Raw genomic sequence first — 20,445 nt, 5'->3', positions numbered from 1 at the left:
AACATGGCTAAGGGAGGGGCAGGACTGGCAGCTCAATGTTCCAGGGTACAGATGCTATAGGAAAGATAGAGCAGGAGGTAAGAGAGGAGGGGGAGTTGCGTTCTTGATTAGGGAGAACATCACGGCAGTAGTGAGAGGGGATATATCCGAGGGTTCGCCCACGGAGTCGATATGGGTAGAACTGAAAAATAAGAAGGGAGAGATCACGTTGATAGGATTGTACTACAGACCCCCAAATAGTCAATGGGAAATTGAGGAGCAAATATGTAAGGAGATTACAGACAGCTGCAAGAAAAATAGGGTGGTAATAGTAGGGGACTTTAACTTTCCCAACATTGACTGGGACAGCCATAGCATTAGGGGCTTGGATGGAGAGAAATTTGTTGAGTGTATTCAGGAGGAATTTCTCATTCAGTATGTGGATGGCCCGACTAGAGAGGGGGCAAAACTTGACCTCCTCTTGGGAAATAAGGAAGGGCAGGTGACAGAAGTGTTAGTGAGGGATCACTTTGGGACCAGTGATCATAATTCCATTAGTTTTAAGATAGCTATGGAGAAGGATAGGTCTGGCCCAAAAGTTAAAATTCTAAATTGGGGAAAGGCAATTTTGATGGTATTAGACAGGAGCTTTCAGAAGTTGATTGGGAGAGTCTGTTGGCAGGCAAAGGGACGTCTGGTAAGTGGGAGGCTTTCAAAAGTGTGTTAACCAGGGTTCAGGGTAAGCACAATCCTTATAAAGTGAAGGGCAAGGCTGGTAGAAGTAGGGAACCTTGGATGACTCGGGAGATTGAGGCCCTAGTCAGGAAGAAGGAGGCATATGACATGCATAGGCAGCTGGGATCAAGTGGATCCCTTGAAGAGTATAGAGATTGCCGGGGTAGAGTTAAGAGAGAAATCAGGAGGGCAAAAAGGGGACATGAGATTGCTTTGGCAGATAAGGCAAAGGTGAATCCAAAGAGCTTCTACAAATACATAAAGGGCAAAAGAGTAACTAGGGAGAAAGTAGGGCCTCTGAAGGATCAACAAGGTCATCTATGTGCGGAACCACAAGAGATGGGTGAGATCCTAAATGAATATTTCGCATCGGTATTTACGGTTGAGAAAGGCATGGATGTTAGAGAACTTGGGGAAATAAATAGTGATGTCTTGAGGAGTGTACATATTACAGAGAGGGAGGTGCTGGAAGTCTTAACGCGCATCAAGGTAGATAAATCTCCGGGACCTGATGAAATGTATCCCAGGACGTTATGGGAGGTTAGGGAGGAAATTGCGGGTCCCCTAGCAGAGATATTTGAATCATCCACCGCTACAGGTGAGGTGCCTGAAGATTGGAGGGCAGCAAATGTTGTGCCTTTGTTTAAGAAGGGTGGCAGGGAAAAGCCTGGGAACTACAGACCGGTGAGCCTGACATCTGTAGTGGGTAAGTTGTTAGAGGGTATTCTGAGAGTCAGGATCTACGGGCATTTGGAGAGGCAGGGACTGATTCGGAACAGTCAGCATGGTTTTGTGAGAGGAAAATCATGTCTCACGAATTTGATTGAGTTTTTTGAAGGGGTAACCAAGAAGATAGATGAGGGCTGTGCAGTAGACGTGGTCTACATGGAGTTTAGCAAAGCCTTTGACAAGGTACCGCATGGTAGGTTGTTACATAAGGTTAAATCTCACGGGATCCAAGGTGAGGTAGCCAATTGGATACAACATTGGCTTGACGACAGAAGACAGAGGGTGGTTGTGGAGGGTTGTTTTTCAAATTAGAGGCCTGTGACCAGCGGTGTGCCTCAGGGATCGGTGCTGGGTCCGCTGTTATTTGTTATTTATATTAATGATTTGGATGAGAATTTAGGAGGCATGGTTAGTAAGTTTGCAGATGACACCAAGATTGGTGGCATCGTGGACAGTGAAGAAGGTTATCTAGGATTGCAACGGGATCTTGATAAATTGGGCCTGTGGGCTGATGAATGGCAGATGGAGTTTAATTTAGATAAATGTGAGGTGATGCATTTTGGGAGATCGAATCGGGCCAGGACCTACTCCGTTAATGGTAGGGTGTTGGGGAGAGTTATAGAACAAAGAGATCTAGGAGTACAGATTCATAGCTCCTTGAAAGTGGAGTCACAGGTGGATAGGGTAGTGAAGAAGGCATTCGGCATGCTTGGTTTCATTGGTCAGAACATTGAATACAGGAGTTGGGATGTCTTGTTGAAGTTGTACAAGACATTAGTAAGGCCACACTTGGAATACTGTGTACAGTTCTGGTCACCCTATTATAGAAAGGATATTATTAAACTAGAAAGAGTGCAGAAAAAATTTACTGGGACGCTGCCGGGACTTGATGGTTTGACTTATAGGGAGAGGTTAGATAGACTGGGACTTTTTTCCCTGGAGAGTAGGAGGTTGAGGGGTGATCTTTTAGAAGTCTATAAAATAATGAGGGGCATAGATAAGGTAGATAGTCCAAATCTTTTCCCAAATGTAGGGGAGTCTATAACGAGGGGACATAGATTTAAGGTGAGAGGGGAGAGATACAAAAGGGTCCAGAGGGGCAATTTTTTCACTCAAAGGGTGGTGAGTGTCTGGAACGAGCTGCCAGAGGCAGTAGTAGAGGCGGGTACAATTTTGTCTTTTAAAAAGCATTTGGACAGTTACATGGGTAAGATGGGTATAGAGGGATATGGGCCAAGTGCAGGCAATTGGGACTAGCTTAGTGGTATAAACTGGGCGACATGGACATGTTGGGCCGAAGGGCCTGTTTCCATGTTGTAAACTTCTATGATTCATTTGGAACAAAACTGAGAAACTGATTTCTCTTGGAAATATTACATAGAATTTACAGCATAGAAACAGGCCATTCGGCCCAATGGGTCTATGCCAGTGTTTATGCTCCACAGGAGCCTCCACCCTCCCTACTTTAATCTCACCCTATCAACATACCTTTCTGTTCCTTTTTCTCTCGTGTACTTATCTAGCTTCCCCTTAAAGGCATCTATGCTTTTTGTCTCAACCACTCCATATGGTAGCAAGTTCCACATTCTCACCATTCTCTGAGTAAAGAAGTTTCTCCTGAATTCCTTGTGGATTTATTAGTGATGATGTGGAGATGCCGGTGATGGACTGGGGTGGACAAATGTAAGGAGTCGCACAACACCAGGTTATAGTCCAACAGCTTTATTTGAAATCACAAGCTTTGCTCCGAAAGCTTGTGATTTCAAATAAAGCTGTTGGACTATAACCTGGTGTTGTCCAACTCCTTAGATTTGTTAGTGATTATCATATATTTATGGCCCTTAGACTCCCCCACAAGTGGAAATATCTTCTCAACATCTGCCCTATCATAATGTTAAAGACCTCTATCAGGTCACCCCTCAGCCTCCACTTTTCTAGAGAAAAGGGCCCCAGCGCTCGCCATAGCTTTGACAGATACTTGGCTTCAGCTGGCAACGGCTGGGAGCTCAAACGAGCGACAGTTTCAGAAGCGATAAATAAAGAGGGAAGAGGCATTGCATTAGCAATTCAGCATTTGATAGAAGGGATGTTATTGAGGGTAATGTTCAGACTAAGGGGTAGATCCTGACTTTGTGCGATAGTGTAAGACGGGTGATAGCGAGTCGGCAGCTTGTTTTACATCTCTCCTGACTTTTATTTCCATTCAATTCTATCCCTCTAGAAATGAACCCCAGCCAATTCGACAATTCTTGACATCAAGAAATGGCGGTGTGCACCGGACAAAGCAAAGACTATGGGACCTGACAACATCCCGGCTGCAATTATGAAGACTTGTGCTCCAAAATCTTTATCTCAAAAATTGGGAGTGGGCCCAGTAAGTGGATGGGTTGGATTTGTTCTGCTTTAGGAGCATGGCTAGTTCTGGAGCACAAGTCTTAATAATTGCAGCCAGGATGTTGTCAGTGCACACCGCCATTTCTTGATGTCAAGAATTGTCGAATTGGCTGGGGTTCATTTCTAGAGGGATAGAATTGAAATGCAAAGAAGTTATGTTAAATTTGTATAGAACCTTGGGTTAGACCACACTTGGAGTATTGTGTACAATTCTGGTCTCCACATGATAAAAAGGATATAGAGACATAGGAGAGGATGCAAAAAAGATTCACAAGGATGATACCAGAACTGAGAGGATATCCTTATCAGGAAAGGCTGAACAGACTGGGGCTCTTTTCTCCAGAAAAGAGAAGTCTGAGGGGTGACCTGATAGAGGTCTTTAAGGTAATGAAAGAGTTTGTTTGGACGTAGAGAAAATGTTTCCACTTGTGGGGGAGTCCAAAACTAGAGGTCATAAATATAAAATAGTTGCTAATAAATCCAATAGGGAATTCAGGAGAAACTTCTTTACCCAAAGAGTGGTGAGAATGTGGAACTCACTACCATAAGGAGCGGTTGAGGCGAATAGCATAGATACATTTAAGGGGAAGCTAGATAAACACATGAGGGAGAAAGGAATAGAAGGTTATGCTGATAGGGTTAGATGAAGAGGGGTGGGAGGAGGCTCGTGTGGAGCATAAATGCCGGCATAGGCCAGTTGGGCCGAATGGCCTGTTTCTATGCTGTAGTTTCGATGTAACTCGATATAAGACTGGCATCTGTGATTGTGGGTACCTCAGGAGGAGGCCAAGAAAGATGGTTGAAGATAGATGCAAACGTTTTAGCCTTGTCTTTTGCACTCACGTGCTGGGCTTCGCTATCATTGAGGATGGGGATATTCATGGAGCCTCCTCCTCCCGTTAGTTGCTTAATTGTCCACCACCATTCACAACTGGATGTGGCAGGACTGCACAGCTTGGACCCGATCCCTTGGTTTGGGATCGCTTATGTGCATAAATGTTAATAAAATATGAGACAAACAGGTCACACCCACTTAGGATAGCAGACAGAAGATATTTCGTAGATTGTTCTGGTGATCTCTAAAATCAGGGACAGATTAAGAGAATAGAGCTTCACACTAACTCGCACGCACAGCCGGCCATGGAGCCTTTGAAAGGAGCACAGCCAGGTCACCGTGTACCCTGGGCAACTGATCAGCAGTAAAATATTCATCAAACAATTCAATAAAGAAACAGCATCTGGGTTCTGTCAGACCATTGTACAGGAAATCAGAATGTTGACCCTTACACATACGCTCACACACACGCTCATACTCACACACCTGCTCACACACCTGCTCACACACATGTTCACACATGCTCATACTCACACACACTCATGCTCACACTCACGCTCATACTCACACACCTGCTCACACACATGCTCACACATGTTCAGACTCACACACATGCTCATACTCACACACAAGCTCACACACATGCTCACACACCCATACTCAAACTCACACTCATACTCACACGCGCTCACACACATTCACACACACATGCTCACACATGCGCTCACACATGCGCTCACATACTCATACTCACACACACGTGCTTACACACTCACACACATGCTCACACTCACACACTCATACTCACAAACACGCTCACACACATGCTCACACTCACATGCTCATACTCACACAAATGCGTCTACTCACACACGCTCACACTCACACTCACTCATACTTACACACACAATCACACAAACACACATGCTCACTCACCCATGCACACTCACGTACGCACAATCATACACACACGCTCACACACATGTTCACACACACATTCACAAACACACACACACATGCTCGCAGACGCACTCACACACAAACTTGCTCACACACACATGCTCACACACACTCATACATACACAAATGCTCACACACGCACGCTCGCACATGCACGCTCACACACACATTCACATACTCACACACATACAAGCTCACACACACACTCACACACACATGCTCACACACACATGCTCATACTGACACACAAGCTCCCACACACACATATTCACACACACACACTCATTCACAAATGCTCACACACAAATTCACAAACACACAAATGCTCACACACACGCTCACACACACTCAAACACACGCTCACACACACACTCAAACACATGCTCACACCCACTCTCACACACACACATACACACACACACCTGGTCACACACATGCTCATGTTCACACACACTCATACCCACAAATGCGCTCTCACACACACACATACACTCACGCACAAACTCTCACACATGCACACTCACACACACGTGCTCACGCACATGCTCAGACACCCACATGGTCACATACACTATGCTCACACACACACATATGCTCACACACAAATTCACAAACACACACGCTCACACACACGTTCACACACATACTCAAGCATGCTCACACACATACTCACACACACACTCATACACATGTGTGCTCATACATAAACGCTCACACACAGGCACACATACAAGCACACATGCTCACACACATGCTCACACACACACACACTCAAATGCCCATGCACTACTGACCATGGTCAATGTGTGGATGAACATTTCACTCTTGAGAGTCGCCTCAGGGTGATTGATGTGCACCCATGGTGGGAAATTGGGATTCAAAAGACATGGCAATCAAAATCACAGTGTAGGTTCTCTGGGCCAAATGGCCGACTCCTGTTCCTACACAGCTCCCAGTCTGACTGTTGTTGTATAAAAGCAACATATACCTCCCCCACAAAGAGTGGCTATTTCATATACCATACCAGTACCCCTGTCAACTGGTATACTAGTATATGAGGTTCATATACTATACCCGTACCTCTGCCAGCTTGTGCCCTATCCCAGTACCCGAGTCAGGTTGGAGACATTAGTTGATGTTGGGGTTTCATTTTCCTTAAAGGGAAGGCTTTTGTTACTTTGCTTGGCCAACTTCAAAAGGAGGTGAATAGAGTTGAATTGAGCAGCACAGATACCCTGGAGGAGACACATTCTAAAGCTGTTTAAGAATCCACAGTAACTGATTCACGCCATGATAAACCAGCTGAAGCATTTACCACATCACTCCATGCCTGAGGGGATTGGCTAATGCTACAGGAATGTTCCTAAAGTCACTTAATGAAAGGTTTCCTGCCTAGCTAATTGCAGATCCTGAGATTTTACAACTTGATATGTTGACTCAGTGGGTCAAACTCCAGAGTACAATTCACAGTTTCAATCAATGATCTTGGTGCTGGGATGGTGTACAGTGTGAGACAGGGAGAGATCAATGTGCTGGGATGGTGTACAGTGTGGGACAGAGAGAGATCAATGTGCTGGGATGGTGTACAGTGTGGGACAGAGAGAGATCAATGTGCTGGGATGGTGTACAGTGTGGGACAGGGAGAGATGAATGTGCTGGGATGGTGTACAGTGAGAGATCAATGTGCTGGGATGGTGTACAGTGTGAGATCAATGTGCTGGGATGGTGTACAGTGTGAGATCAATGTGCTGGGATGGTGTACAGTGAGAGATCAATGTGCTGGGATGGTGTACAGTGTGAGATCAATGTGCTGGGATGGTGTACAGTGTGGGACAGGGGGAGATCAATGTGGTGATGATACTGCAGTGGAATGTCAGCCTAGATTTTGTGATCAAGTTTCTGGAGTGGGATTTGAACCCATGCCCATCTACCTTCAGAGGCGAGAGTGCTGCCCACTGAGCCACGGCTCACACTCAGGTTGTGTGATTGTTTCCTTCTGTGAGACCAACACCACTGGTAATGCCCATGGGCTCTGGGTCTGCTGTAGCACGAAGAAGGCTGAAGCCTATTAACGTGGATCTCTCGAGCCGATCCCCTCGCCTGCCCAATCCAGCATGACCGACTCCTGAAAGTTAGAGTGCAAGATCTCAGTAGCCTCAGTCATAATGTTTGTGAGAGAAACAGTGTGTGGATTAGATCCCCCTGTAATTGGGGGGCTCTCCTACAGATGACAGTGAAGTTACCCACGCTCCAGTGCAGTTGTGAAGATCCATAACGTATTACTGCAGAGAGCTAGGGGGTGCTCTCCTGCACATTCTCACCTAACCCTCGCAGGGTGTTTGTTGTGATCTCAAAAGGTCATGAAGGCCTCTTGGTCAACAATCAATTTTCTTGAGTACATCGAATGACATAGAATTTACAGCACAGAAACTGGCCATTCGGCCCAACTGGTCTGTGCCGGTGTTTATGCTCCACACCAGCCTCCTTCCACCCCACTTCATCTCACCCTATCAGCATATCCTTCTATTCCTTCCTCCCTCATGTGTTTATCTAGCTTCCCTTAAATGCCTCTACACTATTCGCCTCAACTACTCCTTGTGGTAGTGAGTTCCACATTCTCACCACTCTTTGGATAAAGAAGTTTCTCCTGAATTCTCCATTGAATTTATTGGTGACTATCTTATATTTATGACCTCTAGGTTTGGACTCCCCCACAAGTTGAAACATTTTCTCTACGGTCAAACCTATCAAACCCCTTCATAATTTTAAAGACCCCTATTAAGTCACCCATCAGCCTGATCTTTTCCAGAGAAAAGAGCCCCAGCCTGTTCAATCTTCCCTAATTGGTATACCCTCACAGTTCTGGAATCATTCTTATAAATCTTTTTAGCACCATATTCAGTGCCTCTATATCCTTTTTGTAATATGGAGACCGGAACTGTGCACAGTACTCCAAGTGTGGTCTAACCAAGGTTCTCTACATGTTTAATATAATCTCTCTGATTTACAATTCTATCCCTCTAGAAATGAGCCCAGTGCTTTGTTTGCCTTTTTTTTATGGCCTTGTGAACCTGCGTCACTACTTTTAATGATTTGTGAATCTGTACCCCCAGATCCCTCTACTCCTCCACCCCATTGAGACTCTTATTATCCAACAGTATGTGACCTTCTTATTGCTCCTACTAAAATGCACCACCTCGCACTTATCTCTATTGAAATTAATTTGCCAATTACTCGCCCATTCTGCACGTTTATTAACGTCTTCTGATATTTTGTCGCAGTCCTGCACAGTATTAACTACACCCCCCGAGTAGATCCATTATTAGGGTAGCGGCAGATGGAAGGATGAGCAAGCAAGGTCACTGGATGGCCTGGGTTTATTAAGCCACTCTGCATTGACCAGTTGGGCAGGGCAGTTTGGATGGTGCTGTATTAGTGACTGGTACACTATTCTTTCTCGCTCCATGTCAGCTTCCTGCGTTTATTCTTCCTCTTCCTCCTCGTCCCCCTCGGTCGCTGGTTATCCCTGGGCCTCCTCTTTATCTTGCTCCATGGAGACTCCTCTTTGTACAGCAGCGTTATGTAACGTGCAGCAAGTTATTTTGGACGTCTTTCCTGGGGTATAAAGCAGGGCCATACCCCCTCCTCTCCCTCGCCCCCAAGATCAGTCCAAGCAGCGGAATCCTTGCTCAAGTGTCTCAGAGTTTGTGGTGAAGCCCAGGTCCGGTTCAGGTCTGTGCCTCGTTGTGTTTACGTTGATCTGATGTTCTGGGGCTTCTTCAGTGGGAGTGAGGAGGTCATCACTTAGGCTGAAGAGGACAGGAGCGATCTCCAGCAGCCATTCGCCCATTCCCCCTACGGCCCCTCTGCTGAAGACCTTTCCCCTTTGACTGTGCTTTCACTCCCTTCTAACCCCTCTGGACCCTTTCTCCCTCCTGCCCACTGCCTTGCGAAGAGCCCTGAGGCATCTCTCGTTCGTGAGCGGCACTGCAGAAAGGCAAGTTGTTGATTCTCTGAGGTAAGAATCTAAACGCTAGGATGGTGTGAAGAGTTACGGGGGTTTTGATCATGTGTGTGCGACTACACATTTTCTTTATTGAATTGACCGCTTTCAGATCTATTTTGCTGCAATAACAGAGAGAGCAGCTTGTGCTGTAATTGGATTAGCCCTGATGGGAATAGGCTAGTACCCGAGGCCAATCTCTGATAACAGGAGGACGATACGCTGTTTAGCACGAGTTAAACCCAGCCACACTTTAGATAAACCATCAGTGCTCAGAAAGCCAAAGCGAGGGGAGAACAGAGGCGGTGAATGGACTCTGTGCCCTTGGGACCTTAGCAGTAAAAGCAAGAGGATAAATCATCAACAACACCAACTTGCATTTATTCGTAGTAAAACGAGTCAAGACGCTTCACCGGAGTGTTATCAAACAGGCTGGCCACTCCAGCCCTGGCCTTGCCTCTCCCTCCCAGTACCCGCATCACCGAGGCACCTCTCTCCCCAGCACTAACTTCATGCCGGGGACCCTTCCTTTGATTCCCCGGCGTTCTCCGGCTCCCGACCCGATTTCCTGCTCCCGCCCGTCGGCCGTGAAATCACTCCTGCCGGGAGACAGCGATGGAGTATTTAAATGAAGGCTGGGAGTTAAAGTGGCCCAGGCCTCAGGCCAAACTCTCCGCACGAGCCTCCCTCTCGTCCCCCGCCTCCAGTTATAATCGACCCCATGGTCACAGCATATGAGGGATTGGTAAATCTCGCAAGGCCCCACTCGCGGCCAGCGTGGATCAGAAGGTCACACAGATCGTGTTTAGGGTTTTCCAATGATCAGTGGGTGCGTGCGAGGCCTCGCAAAACGCACTCTTGTATTTAGAAATACATTTATTTTCAGTTTAAAACGTGACGTGTTTTGTTTAAAAAGTACCCGCTAGGTTTCCTTCTACTTTAGACGGTGCCCGTGAATCTGGCCCATTGCAGCTTAATGTCACTCTCCCCTCGACATTTTCTTAGATTTGTAGTGTGCTGCTCTGTATGTACAAGACGCTTAACATATTTCCGTCTGCTTTAACATAGGCAACAGCTGGCTTTAACCTTTAACCCATTAAAGGGAACCGATTTTAAAATTCTCATCCTTGTTTTCAAATCCCTCCATGACCTCGTCCCTCCCTATCTCTGTAACCTCCTCCAGCCCTACAACCCTCCGAGATCTCTGCACTCCTCCAATTCTTGCCTCTTGCGCATCCCCGATTTTAATTGCTCCACCATTGGCGGCCGTGCCTTCAGCTGCCGAGGTCCTAAGCTCTGGAATTCCCTCCCAAAACCTCTCCGCCTCTCCACCTCTCTCTCCTCCTTTAAGACGCTCCTTGAAACCTACCTCTTTGACCAAGCTTTTGGTCACCTGTCCTAATATCTCCTCATGTGGCTCGGAGTTAAATTTTGTTTGATAAACACTCCTGTGAAGCGCCTTGGGATGTTTTCCTATGTTAAAGGCGCTATGTAAATGCAAGCTGTTGATGTTGTTTTGTGGAATGTGTTTGATCATAGTCTGAGAGTCTGTAGAATATGATTGGCCGTTATTTCCTGCAATGTGATTGGCGAGATAACCAAAGCAGAAAATAACCAATTAGACAGCGGAGAAGCACAGAGGCGATAGTCGCTGAACCAATAGGAAGGCAGAAGAAGCTACATTCATAAATGGAGGAATCTCTCTAATAATGATGCTGCTGAGGTATTCGGGGCGAGTTTTAATCCCCCCCCCCTGCCCGATGGAGGCTATGAGGAGGGGCAGTTCAATCGGAGCGGGAAGTTTGCCCACTGGCCTTCCGCCCCCTGCAACTTTAAATTGCAGGCACCAAGGACACCCGCCCAAAGGTCCTTGTTCAAATATGTGGATCGGGTCCCGATGACTGCGATATTAACCCCGGGCCTGTGCGGGGGAAGTTCCCGAGACTTCCCCACCAAGATAAACCTTCTGGGTACAAGATCCAGGGTTGGAGGAGGCCCAGTGAGATAGGTTTATTCAAATTTTGTTTCCCCGTGGGCCGTGCGGAGTAGGATTGCTCCTCCGGGCCCCACAAGGAAACCTTGGGCTACCCCTGCCCCAGGCTTCCCTCCCCCTTACCTCCTACCTTAGTGCCGGGGACTGTTCTCACTGGGCCCGTGAGCCGATCTCCGCCTGATTTTAACGGCCGGGCGGCCACTTTCCGGTCATTTAGGTGGGGGACGCTTAGCAATGAAACGCCACTTGCTTGTCCACAAGTGAGGCTAATTGAGAGAAATTAAAAGGCCCCGAGTCCACGATCAATTTATTACCATGCAGACCGCTGGAGAGGCCAAACTAGTTACACAGCAGCGCCATCCTGAGGGGATTTATGGAACTGAACAACATCCATCCCAACAAAGGTGTTGGTTTGTCCTGGCCGACCTCCCACCTTGCACCCTCAGTAAACTTGAGCTCATCCAAAACTCTGCTGCCCGTATCCTAACTCGCACCAAGTCCTCTTCACCCATCACCCCTTGTGCTCGCTGGCCTACATTGGTACCCGGTCCGGCAAAGCCTCGATTTTAAAATTCTCATCCTTGTTTTCAAATCCCTCCACGGCCTCACCCTCCCTATCTCTCTAACCTCATCCAGCCCTACAACCCTTCGAGATCTCTGCCCTCGTCCAATTCTTGCCTCTTGCCCATCCCCAATTTTAATCGCTCCACCATTGACGGCTGTGCCTTCAGTTGCCTGGGCCCTAAGTTCTGGAATTCTCCTCCCTAAACCTCTCCACCTCTCTATCTCTCTCTCTCTCCTTTAAGACGGTCATTAAAACCTACCTCTTTTACCAAGCTTTTGGTCACCTGTCCTAATATCTCCTTATGTGGCTCGGTGTCAAATTTTGTTTGATAATCACTCCTGTGAAGCGGCTTGGAACTTTTTACTACATTAAAAGTGCTATATAAATGCAAGTTGTTGTTGTTGTTGGTTGATGCCATGCAGATGATGCCCCTACGATGCTCCTGCAGTAATAATGGCCACACTTATGTTGGCGCTCCTTCCAATACCAGAGAACTGGCTCCTCATTTACTGAATCGACTTGCTGTGCAACAGTCCAATGAGCGGCTTGGACCTTGGGTTTCGGGGGAGGGGGTGGTCTTCGACTCCGCAGAGCGCAACTTCCATTGCTGCCCACCATCCCCCCACCCCCCCACCCCCCCCGACCTCGCCGCAGGACGCCCAACATGTCCTGACTGAGTGGGCAGTTTACTCCACATTGCTGACAGCAACCTCTCTTTGTGCCTTGAGCCAAAATATTGGCCAGGAAATAAGGCTTATTCATTGTTCACACTCTGGAACTGGCACGCAAAATAATAATAACCTTCCTTTAAGGGAAAGCAGCAGCCCTTTAAGAGCTACTGATTTGTTAAAATTCTCTACCTCTCTACACTCACAGTCACAATGTTGCTGAGGCTCCCAGACACGTATTACCCATGCGGGACGACGACTCAAATTAGGAGAAGGGGGCACTAGCTTGGTAAAATTCTGCCCTTTCTGCTGCCCCAGGGCTGGTTTCCAACCCCCCACCCCGTGCCTCGGCATTAGACAGGTGGGACACAGCCTGTAAGTACACTCTGCCTGACCTGACTTGGACCCTCCTGAATTTGTGGGTAAAGGTCATTATAATAGATGCAATGCCCAATGCATCTTAGGGCTGCAGCAGCAATGATGTTATTGTTGTTGATATTGTTGTTCATATTGTTGTTGTCGCTCTTGTAGATATCGTTGCTGTTGATGTCGTCGTTGTTGAAGTTGTTGTTGTTGTCATCGCGGTCGATGTTGCTGTTGAAGTCATTGACATTGTCGCGGTTGTTGATATTGTTATTGTTATTGATATTGTTGTTGTTGATGTTGTTGATATTGTCATTGTTGTTGATGTTGGCGATGTTGTTGTTGTCAAGGTTGTTGTTGATAGTGTTGTTGTTGTTGATATTGTCGTTGATGTTGGCGATGTTGTTGTTGTCAATGTTGTTGATAGTGTTGTTGTTGATGTTGTCGTTGATAGTATTGTCGTTCTTGATGTTGTCAATGTTGTTGTTGTTGATATTGTTGTTATTATTGATGTTGTTGATGATGAATGACTGGATCAAATTTGGGTGTGATGCCCCCTACTAATGAATAGCCCACCGGTGTTCTTAAGATTCACACTTTGGTTAAGGTACAGGAGGATTGTCAGCAGCTGTGAGAAGTGGGCCAGGGAGAACTGTGGGGGACGTAGGGGAAGGGATTAGGATTATAAATGGATCATACACTTGTCAGTCTGCCACACTTGGGGCAATATTTATGTGCTTTGTAAACCCCCATGAGATATACGGGTAGATTTTTGACTTAGCATCTCGCATGCAGCCTCGCCCACCCTGAGGGTGAGCTGTATGAGAGGGTCAGTGAGTTTGATTCACTGCCCTCCTGTTCTGTGGTCGTTAAAATTAGGGAGTGAGGCTCCAATCTGGGTGTCCTAACTCAGAAAACTTAACGCCTGTTCTGATACTGTAGCAGTGTGATTGAAACCTTCACTCCTGTACTGATACTGTAGCAGTGTGATCCAAACGTTAGCCCCTGTACTGATACTGTAGCAGTGTGATCCAAACGTTAGCCCCTGTACTGATACTGTAGCAGTGTGATCCAAACATTAGTCCCTGTACTGATACTGTAGCAGTGTGATTGAAACCTTCACTCCTGTACTGATACTGTAGCAGTGTGATCCAAACATTAGTCCCTGTACTGATACAGTAGCAGTGTGATCCAAACGTTAGCCCCTGTACTGATACAGTAGCAGTGTGATCCAGACGTTAGCCCCTGTACTGATACTGTAGCAGTGTGATCCAGATGTTAGCCCCTGTACTGATACAGTAGCAGTGTGATCCAAACATTAGTCCCTGTACTGATACAGTAGCAGTGTGATCCAGACGTTAGCCCCTGTACTGATACTGTAGCAGTGTGATCCAAAGAAAATGATAACTGAGAGGAATAAAAGGGTTGATTTAGCGAGGGGATGAGGATCCGAGAGGGACGAAACACAGGTGGACCCACTGTACACCGTTTTACAGTCGATGGCTCCTGCACTCCCTGCTTCCTCCAAGCCTATCTCACTGATTTAAGCCCCACTTCTGACTTGCATTCAAATCATGTGCAAACTAGTTAAAAAAATGAACTGGCCAGGACTGGAGGCCAGAGTAGGGGAGGGTCAGAGAATCTGTGTTGATGTTAGTCTGGAAACTATCTACCAGGAAGGTGCTACAGGAAGCTGAGCAGGGTCAGAAAGGGTTAATGTTCATCGTGACCCTCAGTGATCCTCGAGTGTGACTCATGCTGTGTTCCAGACTGAGCTCCGACTTTAATTCTTGGCCCCAAAGCTCCGAAGGGAAAAAATTATCTGATTTTCAAAAATGAAATTTTTGTTAACAAAAAGCTCGATCATTTCTTTTTGACAGGTTCATTTGAAAAGTGTAATCATTCACAATAACGCTTCATAAATCAACTCTGCTGCTTTTCAAATGTGGTAAATTTGTTCTGAAGATCATGAGTTCAAGCCCCTCCAGAGACTTGAGCACACAATCCAGGCAGACACTCCAGTGCGGTACCGAGAGAGTGCTGCACTGTCGGAGGTGCCGTCTTTTGGATGAGACATTAAACCGAGGCCCTGTCCGCCTGTCCAGATGGATTTCAAACACTGCCCGGGGATTACACGTAATAAATCAATTGAAAAGATACTGAAGAAAGCAACCAGAAAGATTGAGGAGATGGTGGGATTGGATTGTAAAGAGAGATTATGTAAATTGGGCATGTTCTCACTGGAAAGAGAAGGTTGAGAGATCATTTCTTCGCTGTTCTGTTAGATTCTAAAGGATTAGGTAATGTAAACCATGACGCACTAGTTCACCTTGCCCAGAACAGTAGAACCAATGGACATGACCTGTGCTCGAAGGGAGGAAAATTCAAAATTAATCTGTGGAAACATTGGTCTCAATATTAACCCCCCCACGATTGGCAGGAGAGGGTCGGAGGGTGGGGTTAAAAAGTGAAATACGTGGAATGTGACCCTAACCCTCCGCCCACCCCATTTTTACAGCGGTGGATATCGGGGTGTCCGAGTGCCCCCCTCTGTGGAGAGGCTGAATGCTTATTAACATTTTTAAATCGGGCTCCTACAGTGCAATTGGGAGCCGCATTTAAATTTTACAGTTGCTGCGTAGGTTTCCCAGGACCCGGCAAACCCGGCAGGGAAAGGGAGGCGGGAGCTGCCCGCTCCAGAAGGTAACTGACTTTTACAGCACTCCGTCCCGGCCGGGAGGAGCAGGAGTGCCCCCTCGACCCCTTCGGCCTCCCCTCCCACCCCAACCCTGATCGTCAGCCTTCCCCTCCCCCCCCCCCGATTACCGGCGACTGCCCTCAAGGGCCCTTGGCTGCGGCCTCCTGCTATCAGTGTTCCCTCCTGCCCGCTGACCAGGCTGTCCATTCGGTGACTGCTGGACAGGAGGGGGAGCAACAAGATGTTAATGAGGTCCTGCCGTTAAGATCGGCAAAACCTCCGTGTCCCAGGCCCTGCCGAGTTCATCGGGCGTTTTCATCCTCACCCTCCCCGCACCCTCACCCACACACTCCCCGCACCCTCACCCGCACCCTCACCCGCACCCTCACCCACACACTCCCTGCACCCTCACCCACACACTCCCTGCACCCTCACCCGCACCCTCACCAGCACCCTCCCTGCACCCTCTCCGCATCCTCACCCGCTCCCTCTCCACACCCTCTCCGCACCCTCACCCGCACCCTCACCCGCTCCCTCTCCGCACCCTCACCCGCACCCTCCCCGCACCCTCACCCTCACCCGCATCCTCACCCCGCCCTCCCCGCACCCACACCCGCACCCTCCCCGCACCCTCACCCGCAACCACACCAGCACCCTCCCCGCACCCTCACCCGCACCCTCCCCGCACCCTCACCCGCACCCTCCCCGCACCCTCCCCGCACCCTCACCAGCACCCTCCCTGCACCCTCCCCGCACCCTCCCCGCACCCTCCCCGCACCCTCTCCGTACCCTCCCCGCACCCTCACCAGCACCCTCCCCGCACCCTCCCCGCACCCTCCCCGCACCCTCACCCGCACCCTCACCAGCACCCTCCCCGCACCCTCCCCGCACCCTCACCCTCCCCGCACCCTCACCAGCACCCTCCCCGCACCCTCACCCGCACCCTCCCCGCACCCACACCCGCACCCTCCCCGCACCCTCACCCTCCCCGCACCCACACCCGCACCCTCCCCGCACCCTCACCAGCACCCTCCCTGCACCCTCCCCGCACCCTCACCCGCACCCTCACCCGCACCCTCACCCGCACCCTCCCGGCACCCTCACCCGCACCCTCCCTGCACCCTCACCAGCACCCTCCCCGCACCCTCACCAGCACCCTCCCCGCACCATCCCCGCACCCTCTCCCGCACCCTCACCCTCCCCGCACCCTCACCCGCACCCTCACCCGCACCCTCACCCGCACCCTCCCCGCACCCTCACCAGCACCCTCCCCGCACCATCCCCGCACCCTCTCCCGCACCCTCACCCGCACCATCCCCGCACCCTCTCCCGCACCCTCACCCGCACCCTCCCGGCACCCTCACCCGCACCCTCACCCGCACCCTCCCCGCACCCTCACCCGCACCCTCCCCGCACCCTCACCCGCACCCTCACCCGCACCCTCACCCGCACCCTCCCGGCACCCTTACCCGCACCCTCACCCGCACCCTCCCGGCACCCTCACCCGCACCCTCACCCGCACCCTCCCCGCACCCTCACCAGCACCCTCCCCGCACCCTCCCCGCACCCTCCCCGCACCCTCACCCCCACCCTCCCCGCACCCTCACCCGTGACCTCACCCGCACCCTCCCCCATCAGCGACGCCCACATCCCATGAACGAATAAAAAAAAAACATCTCCATCATGGTTGGATCATGTGATTACCAGGATGGTGGAAGGCAAACTAAAAAGACCTCAGTCTTTTCTCATCTAGTGACTCCGAGCTTCCTCTGCTCCAATCAAACACAACACACTCTGTCCTGTTAGAATAATCCATTTATAAAGAATATAAGAAAAGGGAAATCCCATTGGCCCAACACATCCATTCCTTTTCGATTGGTCTCGATCCCACCTTCTGCCTATATCCTTTGCCCCTCTACAAACATACTCAACCCATTTATATCAGTCCCTCAATCAACACCTAAAAAGACCAGATGATCTGATCATTTATTTACTTGCTGTTTGTGGGATCTTGCTGTGCGCAAATTGGCTGTTGTGTTTCCTACATTACAACAGTGACTACACTTCAAAATTACTTCATTGGCTGAAAAGCGCTTTAGGATAACCTGAGGTTGTGAAAGGCACTATATAAATGCAATTCTTTGCCTTCTATCTAATGTTTTTCACTTGTAACTTATTCCACAGCTCGATTACCCTTTGGGTGATTGACTCCCCTTCCTGCTTTTCTCATTTTTAACCGGTGTCCCTTGGGATTTCATCCCTTCACCACAGGGAACGATTGCCTGGATCAATTTAATCAATTCTCTTCCTAATCTGGTCAATTTGAGTTTGATTGTCGCAAAGAAAACAAATGAAAATTCCTAACCCTTCCCTGTAATTTACTGGGGACATTTTGGGAGCGCCATAATGGACAAACTCCCCCTAGATTCCCAAGCCTGGGATCATCCTGATCATCTTTTGCCTGATAATACCTTCTTGTGATCCCATTGACCACTCACTGGTGGGGCTGTAGCCGTTTAGTAAGGCAGCCCACACTGGAATAGCTCGCTGCCAGTCAAACCCAGCAGCACCTTTGTGTCTCTTCTTGTTTCAGCCTCAAAACCGGAGTCGGCCAAAGTGAGTGGACGAGCCTGGGGCAGACTGCTGGTGAGTCGGGGTTTGTGCCCTGGGTGGGGTTGTGCTGCTGGTGAGTCGGGGTTTGTGCTGTGGGTGGGGATGGGCTGCTGGTGAGCTGGGATTTGTGCTGTGGGTGGGGATGGGCTACTGGTGAGGTGGGTTTCTTGCTGTGGGTGGGGAGGGGCTGCTGATGAGCTGGGATTTGTGCTGTGGGTGGGGATGGGCTACTGGTGAGGTGGGTTTCTTGCTGTGGGTGGGGAGGCTGCTGGTGAGCTGGGATTTGTGCTGTGGGTGGGGATGGGCTGCTGGTGAGGTGGGTTTCTTGCTGTGGGTGGGGAGGCTGCTAGTGAGCTGGGATTTGTGCTGTGGGTGGGGATGGGCTGCTGGTGAGGTGGGTTTCTTGCTGTGGGTGGGGAGGCTGCTGGTGAGCTGGGTTTAACGCTGCCCATGCTATCTGGTATAACTAGACTCTGTGCATGAGGCTGACTGCATTATTGTAAATGGGATTGTTGTGAGTTTGAGCTTCAGTAACTGGAAGATTTCATTGTAAACAGAGTCCACTCTAACAGTCTGTAATTGTTTACTTTTCCAAAACTCCCCTCTTTCCAGAGGGACCTGACTCTCACGGTCGATCAGTTCCATGATCACCAGACGCTTTCAAACACGTGGACTTCCTTCATGTGTGAGTCCAGACAGTGAGTCTCAACAGACTATTTGACCATGGAAGCCATCACAGCCGAGCCCAATCCAGTCCTCATGCAACATTCACACACAGAGCCGGGCTCACTGGATACTGACCAGGAGCAGGGAGCCTGGATCACCTTCCCCTCCCTAGGAGGCTGAGGCCAAATGTCACACTCTAACTGGAGCTCAGGCTGGACGGTGATATCTCCCACAGTTGAATAGCTTGTCAACACTCATTGTCTAGACTCACATGTGATGATTCAGGTGTGGTACCAGAAGGCTCCTGTTAACAGCCATTCTCTACTCCAGTGAGGAGTGAGCGCCTTCAGGAGAGGGGGGGGGGAGACAATCGGGAAACAAAGATGGAAGCTAAAGGCCGTGGATTGGGAAGAGTCTTTCTCTGAAACCCTCCCCGGCGAGTGTCCAAATTAAATTGTTGAATTTAATTTCATTTCAGAAACTCTGCCAACTGTCCACTGCTGCTATCTTCATTGTGATCACTGAGTTCTTTGAGAAACTTTCTTACTTTGGAATACGAGGTAAGAAAGAGATAATTTCCTCAAATATCCCGGGGTCAGAGGGCCATTCACTGTATATCCTGGGGTCAGAAGGTTATGAACTGAATATTCTGGGGTCAGAGGGTCATTCACTGAATGTGCTGGGGGGGGGTCAGAGGGTCATTCACTGAATATCCTGGGGTCAGAGAGTCATGTACTGAATATTCTGGGGTCAGAGGGTCATTCACTGAATATCCTGGGGTCAGAGGGTCATGTACTGAATATTCTGGGGTCAGAGGGCCATGCACTGAATATGTTGGGGGGGGGTCAGAGGGTCATTCACTGAATATCCTGGGGTCAGAGGGTCATTCACTGAATATCCCGGGGTCAGAGGGTCATGCACTGAATATCCTGGGGTCAGAGGGTCATGCACTGAATATCCTGGGGTCAGAGGGTCATTCACTGAATATCCCGGGGTCAGAGGGTCGTGTACTGAATATCCTGGGGTCAGAGGGTCATGTACTGAGTATCCTGGGGTCAGAGGGTCATGTACTGAGTATCCTGGGGTCAGAGGGTCGTGTACTGAGTATCCTGGGGTCAGAGGGTCATGTACTGAGTATCCTGGGGTCAGAGGGTCGTGTACTGAGTATCCTGGGGTCAGAGGGTCATGTACTGAATATCCCGGGGTCAGAGGGTCATGTACTGAGTATCCTGGGGTCAGAGGGT

The 20,445-nt window shown here is 49.1% G+C and overlaps 1 protein-coding gene across 1 annotated transcript in view; it reads left to right on the top strand.

Moving 5' to 3' along the window:
• LOC137300082 (solute carrier family 15 member 2-like) overlaps positions 1–20,445 on the top strand; it is a 163,410-nt gene that overhangs the window by 44,994 nt on the left and 97,971 nt on the right. The window contains exons 3-4 of the mRNA XM_067969177.1: positions 18,516–18,568; positions 19,680–19,761. Coding sequence (XP_067825278.1) covers positions 18,516–18,568; positions 19,680–19,761 — 135 coding nt within the window. The remainder of the gene's footprint in view (positions 1–18,515; positions 18,569–19,679; positions 19,762–20,445) is intronic.

The sequence above is a fragment of the Heptranchias perlo genome, chromosome 30 (assembly GCF_035084215.1).
Source record: "Heptranchias perlo isolate sHepPer1 chromosome 30, sHepPer1.hap1, whole genome shotgun sequence".
NCBI classification, from domain to species: Eukaryota; Metazoa; Chordata; class Chondrichthyes; order Hexanchiformes; family Hexanchidae; genus Heptranchias; species Heptranchias perlo.
The sequence above is the reverse complement of the archived record's forward strand: the minus strand, read 5'-3'. Positions and strand labels throughout refer to the sequence as shown.